This window comes from Rana temporaria, chromosome 7 (genome assembly GCF_905171775.1).
Source record: "Rana temporaria chromosome 7, aRanTem1.1, whole genome shotgun sequence".
Classification (NCBI taxonomy): Eukaryota; Metazoa; Chordata; class Amphibia; order Anura; family Ranidae; genus Rana; species Rana temporaria.
In genome coordinates, this window is record NC_053495.1 from 59695860 (window position 1) to 59705311 (window position 9452).

Below are 9452 nucleotides of genomic sequence, written 5' to 3' on the forward strand. Positions count from 1 at the left end.
GCACTGGGAATCATCCTGCAAGGAGAACAGCTAAAAGTAGTTGGATCTGTATGTGCGTTATAATTAATCGAAATTAGTTGATTAATCAATTACAAAAAAAATTGATTAATCGAACACAGAAATTTTGATCAGTAACAGCCCTAAAAAAACATTTTTTCCCCGTTTAGGCCGATACGTATTCTACATATATTTTTTTTTTACCAAAATCGCAATAAGCGTTTATTGATTGATTTGCGCAAAAGTCATAGCGTCTACAAAATGGGGGATCGTTTTATGGCATTTTTATTAATGTTTTTTTTGTTTTTTTTTACCAGTAATGGCAACGATCAGTGATTTTTATTGTGACTGCAACATTATGGCAGACACATCGGACACTTTTGACACCATTTTGGGACCATTGTCATTTTTACAGCGATCAGTGCTATAAAAATGCACCGATTACTGTAAAAATTGCACTGGCAGTGAAGGAGTTAACCTGTAGCTGAAGGGGTTAAGCGTGACCTGGGGAGGGCTTCTAACTCTTAGGGGGGTGTGGCTTGCCATGACACGTCACCGATCGCTATTCCCGATGACAGTGAGCACGATCAATGACAGTGTCACTAGGCAGAACGGGGAGATGTTGTGTTTACACTAACATCTCCCTGTTCTTCCTCTGTGAGACGATCGCGTGTATGCCTGCGAACATTGAGTCCGTGATATCCCGCAGTTGGCCTGATGCGTACACAATGCCGTTTCTTAAAGGGGGGCGTATATATACACGTCCTTCTGCCTGTCTGTGCCATGCTGTTGACGTATATCGTCGTGCACTGGTCGGCAAGCAGTTAAGACATTGTTCACCCTTGCTTCAAAATGTGCAGTAAAGCTGCATTTTAAAAGCATTCTGAACACCAAGCAAAGCACCTCTCGCTTAAAGGGGTGGTTCACCCTAAAAACTACTTTTTCTTATTACACTTGCCCCCCACATTACAATACGATTAAGGCTATTATTATTTTTTTGATGCTGTACATACCTTTGTACAGCATATTCACCCGTGGCATCCGGCTTGCGAGTCCCGCGGGAGTGGGCGTTCCTGTGATTGACATTTTGACCAAAAACGAGCTCCCCCCCCGTCGCGTAAGCCACGTCACGATTGGCGAAAGGAGCCGAACGGCGATGCGCATGCGCAGTATAGCGCTGACTCGCCGTTCGGCTCCTTTCGCCAACCGTGACGCGGCTTACGCGACGGGGGGGGGGGGGCGATGTTCGTTTTTGGTCAAAATGTCAATCACAGACATGTTAGGAACGCCCACTCCCGCGGGACTCGCAAGCCGGATGCCACGGGTAAATATGCTGTACAAAGGTATGTACAGCATAAAAAAAAAAAAAAAATAGCCTTAATCGTATTGTAATGTGGGGGGCAAGTGTAATAAGAAAAAGTAGTTTTTAGGGTGAACCACCCCTTTAATAAAATGGTTAACTTACAATTCTGTACACACAGGCGAGTTTACGTTGCTTTGCTTCAAAATTTATACCCAATGTCACTTTCATTGTGCTTTGCCACATCTTAAATCCATGTAGTGGTTGAGGGGCCCTTATTCAGTTAGCTTTGCTTTGGAGATATGAGAAATCCCAGGATCTAGGTCATCAGCAGCCATTTACAGTTCATGTGTATATACACACAGGGAGTGTCTGCTGCAGATGTCACATCTGGCAGGTTTAAAGAGGAAGTAAACTCAAAAGGAATACTTTGTACCTATAGGTAAGCCTTATTATAGTACTGTAAATATCTCCTAAATATATACATTACATGCAGTCAATTACGTCATTGGCACATGTGCTCTGAAGGAACGACCACCCATGTCATGCCTTCAGACACCTGTGCCGTGAACATTGGCTCCCCGTGCATGTGTGGGAGTGACGTCATGACAGCTCCATAATTCCAAAAGATATTTTTGGCGCAAAAACAACACTGCACCACACCAAAAGAATACCATACCCATAGTGAAGCATGGTGGTGACAGCATCATGCTTTTGGGCTGTTTTTCCTTCAGCTGGAAAAGAGGCCTTAGTCAAAGTAAAGGGAACAATAAACAGTTCCAAATACCAGTTAATATTGGCACAAAACCTTCAGGCTTCTGCTAGAACAGTGGCTCTCAACCTGGGGGGGGTCGAATGACGATTTGCCAGGGGTCACTAAATCCTGGGCTGTTCCTGAAGCCCGCACTGCTCTCCCAGCCTTTTCGCAGCCTCCCAGCAGGGCTGTCTCTGGAGCCTATGGCCGCCCAACTGGGCTGTTCCTGGAGCCCACGGCTGCCCACTCAGCCTCTTCGCAGCCACCCATTCAGTTCACAACCTAGCTGGGGGGCAGAGACTAGAGGTCAGCTGACTAGTAAGAAATGTAAAGTGGGAGGGGCTGAAGGAGATCCTATCTCCTGATTTTGGCATAGGTGTCACTGCTGCGAGACACTACAAAGTTGGAGACACAGTGAAGCCTGAGACACAGTGGGCTAGATTCACATAGATTAGTGGATCTTTAGAAATTTCCCAGTGCGCATGCTCCAAATGACGTCGCTAGAACGTCATTGTTTTCGGCGGCTACGTAAATTCCGGCCATCCGTATTCCCGATCAAATTACGCAAACGACGTAAAAATTTGAATCTCGGCGCGGGAACGACGGCCATACTTAACATTAGCTACCCCTCATATAGCAGGGGTAACTATCCGCCGGAAAAAGCCGAACGCAAACGACGTTAAAAAAAAGCGACGGGCGGGCGTTCGGACTTGAATCGGCAGTGCTCCTCATTTGCATATCCGACGCGTAAAAAAACGCGACGACACCTAGCGGCCGGCGGTAGATTGCAGCCTAAGATCCGACTGGTGTAAGGCACTTACACCAGTCTGATCTAAGGGAGATCTATGCGCAACTGATTCTTATAAATCAGTCGCATAGATCCGACCGTCGGATCTCAGAGATACGACGGCGGATCAGGAGATCCGCCGTCGTATCTCTTCATGAATCTGGCCCAGTGAGTAACACTACCTGTGAATATAGTTGCCATTAAAAGTCACCACTACAGTTCTCAGATCAGCAGATGACCTGGATCAAGAGCATCTAAGTTGGCTGATCAGAACTCCCAGCACTGTACTGATCCCATCCCTCATCAGCACTGTCACTCATCCCAACTCCCACCAGCACTGCCAGGCATCCCATATATGGAAGGGAGAGGAAAAGAGAAGGAGGCATAAAGAAAAAGGGAGAGAAAGAATAAGAGAAAGAACAAGAAAGACAGCTAGAGAGGCATGGGAAAAAAAAAAATTAGGATAAAAAAAAGATAGAAGGGAAAGAATGGAGAACAAAGAGAAAGAGGAGTGGTATATCCTAAAATGTACCATAAGGGGTTTTAATACTGTACGAGTGGAAGGTACTCAGCACTAAATGTCTGAGTTAGGGGAGCAAATTACTTGTCTTGCCTTGGGTGCTGACAACCCACGCTATGAAAATAATTTTACTCTTAGGGGTCCCCGCAACTTGGGAAATTTTATCAAGGGGTCATGACACTAGAAGGTCGAGAACCACTGTGCTAGAAAGATGAACATGAAGAGAAACGTCATCTTTCAGCATGACAACGACAAAAAGCATACATCCAAATTAACAAAAGGAATGGCTTCACCAGAAGATTAAAGTTTTGGAATGACCCATCCAGAGCCTGAATCTGATTGAATCTGATTGAAAATATGTGAGGCGATTTGAAGAGGGCTGTGCGCGGGGGATGCCCTCACAGGTGCCCTAAGAGGTTTTCAGTGTTTTTGCAAAGAAGATCGGGCAAATATTGCCAAGATGTGCCATGCTGATAGACCAGGGTTTGAAAAATTTGCTTGGAATCTAGGAGCCAGCTAAAAAAGTTAGGAGCCAGAAACGCACCCTGTCCCGCTGAGCTAGAGCGCATTTTTTTATTTTGGATAGAGTGGGGAGGGATTAGAACACCTATTAGGTTTATTATTGCTGTCTGTGCTCATTAGGGAGATTCATCCGTTTTATCATTATCGCCGAAAGCGAAAGTAAAATAAAATCCCGATATCTTCCAATGGGAATACTAGTTCTGATGACAGCCAGGGACTCTCAGTTTAGAGGTATTTTCTAATTTCCTGTTATGGGACAGAAAGTGAAGGAAAATTGCCACAATGGAACAAAGATGGCAAAAACCAACCTTACAGGTCTTATAACCCTCCCTTACTGTATCCAAAAAAAAAGAACTTTTGCCTTCATTTCTACTTTTTGAGATGAATTCCAGATATGGATGCTTTTAAATAATTACATTGGTTCAATCTGCTGGGTGCTCGCTCCTCCAGCTGTGTCAGCGGCTACCATGCCACTCTCTTTCTCCTCCATCCCCGGGTCGTCTTGATCCCCGCTGCCAAAGTCAGGCTGTGTGCATCCATAGGCACACACTGCACAACTCGTCCATGTCCCCAGGTATCTCCTCACAGGATTTGCCTGGCCTATGGTTCCCACTGCTCTAAGGCCCCTTTCACACTGGAGCGTTATTCTAGCGAAGCCTGATCTGCAATCCCTATGTGCTGGTAAAGCACCGCTAAGTCCCTAACGTTTTAGGGCGTTTTGGCAGTGCCTCAGTGTGAAAGGGTAAGGTGTTTTACAGTCCTTTCAATTCATTTCAATGGAGAGGGGCGTTTTTGGAGCGTTTTTTTCAGTGTCCAAAAGCTGCTCCAAAGATGCTGCTTGCAGGACTCAGTGTGAAAGGGTCCATTGCATGGAGAGCGTTTTATGAGCGTTTTAATAGCACTATTTTTAACTCTAAAATGCTGTAAAAACGCTTCAATGTGAAAAGGGTCTTAGAGTCTCCTGTGAGACTAGGAAGCGGAATCAGTGCTGCTGCAGAAAGGACCACGTTGGATCGGCTGGTGACTGTTTAGGGAGTAAGGATGAGCTCAGGTGTATTCGCAATCCGCACTTGCAGAGCCTGCCAGGAAGTTGGCACTGCGCATCACTAATCGCAGGCAGAGACATTTTTCCAAACCGTGGCTGCAGAGATTGGGAAATGTCTCACTGTCTGCGATTAGCGCTGCGCAGTGCCGACTTCCTGTCGGGCTCTGCATGTGCGAGTTGCGAACACACCTGAGCTCATCCTTATTAGGGCGCAGGTTTTTACCCTTACGCAAGGAATGCATGAAGGTAAAAAACATTTGGACTCTAGTGGACTATCTGACCTCACAATCTGATGGTACAATCTCGTTTAGAGCTACTATCGGCCACTGCCTGATGCATTTAATACACATTTCATGGATTGTTTCAGGTGGCCTCATATTATGGTCAGATTGTATAGAGCAGGCATGTCCAAAGTCCGGCCCGCATTCCGGTTTTGAACGGCCCACCTGATTGTTTGGACATATATATCTTTTGTGACCCCCGATGATCTCCCAGCGCTGAGGCCACAAAGATGTATATGCCTTGGAGGACAGGGAGGAGGCGGAACGAGCGCCGTACACACACACACACACAGGAGAATTTCCTGTTTACGGCCGGCCTCTGCAATAGAAAGTCCTGTCTCCGGCACTGCCATTGGACGACTGTTCTGTCCATCAAAGAAGGCGGGACTTTCTATTAAAGAGGCCGCCGTGTAAACAGGAAATTTTCCTGTAGATAATCTTTGGCGCTCGCGAGTGCATTCCTGGCAATGGTGGGTGCATGCCTGGCAATGGTGGGTGTACTCCTTGCAATGGTGGGTGCATGCCTGGCAATGGTGGGTGCATGCCTGGCAATGGTGGGTGCACGCCTGGCAATGGTGGGTGCACGCCTGGCAATGGTGGGTGCACGCCTGGCAATGGTGGGTGCACGCCTGGCAATGGTGGGTGCATTCTTGGCAATGGTGGATCTGCAGATGTGAGGCTACAGATGTACACTAACCCTTATTTTGCTTCACAGTTCTTTATTTAAAATGAAAAAAAAATCCTGAAACTTCCCTCTTAAAGTGAAGGTGTGTGTTATACGCCAATAAAAACGGTATATCCAAATACTTCGCCCAAGCTCATCTCCTTACTCACACAGCCAAATAGGCAAGAGAATTCTTGTTGGGAAGTGTATTAGTGCGCAAATGAACACACTTAGACCGAATTTTTATGGTTCAAAGAATGTCAGGCAAAATGGTAAGCCCTCACGCATGTTCACTTCATCAAATCTGTCCCTCTTTGAAAAAAGTTTGGACACCCCTGGTATAGCGAATGGGCAGCTTGACAAGTAAATCTTACCACTGTCCCACAATCTTCCTCCCTAGTGGTTTCAGTTGTGAAATCCGGTCCCCGAAGCAACTTTCCTTGCCCCTCTCTGGTCAATGTCACCAGAGATACCACACAGAACCAGTGCTTAGATAGTCCAGCATTCTACATGATGACATGGGAGTTGTGGCACCGCACAGATATAGGACTGGAGTGTCTGCGGTCACAGGGCAGTTCTTTATGAACCATTATGTATCCAGAGTGCTGCTTTAACTTGGTGAAGGATCTGTAACACAGGCTGACTTCTTCCATATACAGCAAGAAGGTTCTATCTACCCAACATGGAAACTTTCTTGTCAGCACACTGAATGTCAGGAGCTGTCCATCCCTGCCCAGTACAATGGAACACACACTGACTATACTCACACATCAGGATGCTGAAGGCCATCACAGCAAGCAGGCCCTGCAGAAAGATCCCGAAACTGTCCATGAAAGCTCCATTGCCGCAGCCCTGAGCTGAGCCCGGGATGTCCGTCGTGGCTGTCATGTTCCTGTTCCCGGTGCTGAGGCCCATGACTTCGTTACCGGGCCAGGAGCCAGCCCAGCTGGTCACCGCGGCAACCACAGGACGGTAGCCGGGAGGGGACGTGTCACATGGGTGTAGACACGTGACAGGAGAAGGCGTTCTGTCAGCCGTTCATGAGGCGGAGCTGTTGGTCTGACAGGCTAGGGGCGGGAACGCCGTCGTGACTGAAATGTCCTGAGGGGAAAAAAAGATGTAATCCTGTTCCATGAGGAGAGCGAGACGGCGAGATTTGTGTGTGCTGCGAGCTGCCGTCATACCAGATTACCTGTGACCTGAGAAAAGTGTGTGTGCCGCATATTACCTCATGACCAGGATTGTACAATACTAGCCGGTTCCTCCTGAGCAGCCTCAATAGTTTTACCCAGAGGAACCCTCAGAATAAAGTTCAGGTCTCAGGGAACAGAAACGGAAATTAATTCATTGGGGGGTCAGTGAGAAGTATGTGCCTTGCAACCAAGGAAGTTTTGAAATTTCTCACATGCATGTTAAAATCATCTGATTTTTTTTTTGTTTTCCTTGTTCTGTATTACGTGTTCCGAATTCCATATTCGGTGTCCTGTATTCCAAATTTTGTGTTCTTTATTCCAAATTCCGTGTTTTGTGTTCCAAATCTTAAATTCTGTGTTCCAAGTTCCAGTTTTTTTTCTTTTATTTTTTTTTTCAAATCATTTTATTTATATAAAGCAGTTTACAGTAAAACACAGACATTAACCACTTAAGACCTGGACCATTATGCAGCTAAAGGACCTTGCCCATTTTTGCGATTCGGCACTGCGTCGCTTTAACTGACGATTGCGACGTGGCTCCCAAACAAAACTGGCATCCTTTTTTTCCCACAAATAGAGCTTTCTTTTGGTGGTATTTAATCACCTCTGCGGTTTTTATTTTTTGCGCTATAAACAAAAATAGAGCAATATTTTTGAAAAAAATTCAATATTTTTTACTTTTTGCTATAATAATTATCCCAAAAAAGATATAAAAAAAACGTTTTTTTCCTCAGTTTAGGCCGATACGTATTCTTCTACCTATTTTTGGTAAAAAAAATCGCAATAAGCGTTTAACGATTGGTTTGGGGGATAGTTTTATGGCATTTTTATTAATATTTTTTTTTTTACTACTAATGGCGGCGATCAGCGATTTTTTTTGTGACTGCGACATTATGGCGGACACATCGGACAATTTTGACACATTTTTGGGACCATTGACATTTTCACAGCAAAACGTGCTATAAAAATGCATTGATTACTGTGAAAATGACAATTGCAGTTTAGGAGTTGACCACTAGGGGGCGCTGTAGGGGTTATGTGTGACCTCATATGTGTTTCTAACCTTAAGGCGCGGGGCTGGACTTGTGACGTCACTGATCGTCTTTCCCTATATCGGTGAACAGACAATCAATGACACTGCCACTGTGAAGAACGGGGAAGGTGTGTTCACACACATCTCTCCCCGTCCTTCAGCTCCTGTGACCGATCGCGGGACACCGGTGGCGATTGGGTCCGCGGGTCCCGCGGCTTCGGACCGGGGCGCGCGCGCGACTCACAGCTGGGCACTTAAAGGGGACGTACCCTTACATGATTGTGCCTAGCCGTGCCATTCTGCCGACGTATATCAGCGTTAGGCGGTCCTTAACCACTTAAGGACCGCCTCCTGCACATATACGTCGGCAGAATGGCACGGCTGGGCACATGTACGTACAGGTACGTCCTGTATTAGTACCCAGTCGCGGGCGCGCGACCCGGTCCGAAGCTCCGGGACCCGATCGCCGCTGGAGTCCCGCGATCGGTCTCCGAAGCTGAAGAACAGGGAGTGACGTGTGTAAACACGGCTTCCCCGTTCTTCACTGTGGCGGCAGCATCGATCGTGTCATCCCTTTTATAGGGGGACACAATCGATGACGTCACACCTACAGCCACACACCCCTACAGTTGTAAACACACTTCAGGTCACATATAACCCCATCAGCGCCCCCTGTGGTTAACTCCCAAACAGCAATTGTAATTTTCACAAAAAACAATGGCCCGGATTCAAAGAGCAATTGCGCCTGCGTAACCATAGTTACGCAGCACAATTGCTTACTTGCGCCGGCGTAACGAATGCTCCTGATTCAGGAACCTCGTTACGCCGACTGCAGCCTAAGATATGCGTGGCATAAGGCTCTTATGCCCGCATATCTTAGGCTGCATTCTTGCGATGGCCGCTAGGTGGCGTTCCCGTTGTGCTCAGCGTATAGTATGCAAATTGCATACTAACGCCGATTCACAACATTACGCGAGCCCTGCGTACGCAGTTTACGTTGTTTGCGTACGGCGGTTTTCGCGTAAGGCTGCCCCTGCTATTAGCAGGGGCAGCCAATGTTACGTATACCCGTCGTTCCCGCGTCGCAAAATTTAAAATTTACGTAGTTTGCGTAAGTGAATCGTGAATGGCGCTGGACGCCATTCACGTTCACTTTGATGCAAATTTTGTTTGGGAGCCACGTCGCATGACCGCGCAATTGTCAGTTAAAGCAACGCAGTGCCGAATCGCAAAAAGGGGCAAGGTCCTTTAGCTGCATTTTGGTCCGGGTCTTAAGTGGTTAAAAGGTCAAGGCAGACATGTATCAGGGAGTGTGAACACTTTTCCCACATACAGCAGGTATAGGAGGGATTGGGC

The 9452-nt window shown here is 46.7% G+C and overlaps 1 protein-coding gene across 3 annotated transcripts in view; it reads right to left on the reverse strand.

The window, feature by feature from the left end:
- Positions 1-6940, reverse strand: part of LOC120945342 (store-operated calcium entry regulator STIMATE-like) — a 101951-nt gene extending 95011 nt beyond the window's left edge. Inside the window, exon 1 of one of the 3 annotated variants that reach the window (XM_040359450.1) lies at positions 6638-6886. In XM_040359450.1, coding sequence (XP_040215384.1) covers positions 6638-6785 — 148 coding nt within the window. In that variant the 5' untranslated portion in view covers positions 6786-6886. Of the gene's footprint in view, positions 1-6637 lie in introns of all 3 variants that reach the window. The other 2 variants (XM_040359448.1, XM_040359449.1) reach the window with 2 other exon arrangements.
- Between the last annotated feature and the right edge of the window lie 2512 nt (positions 6941-9452).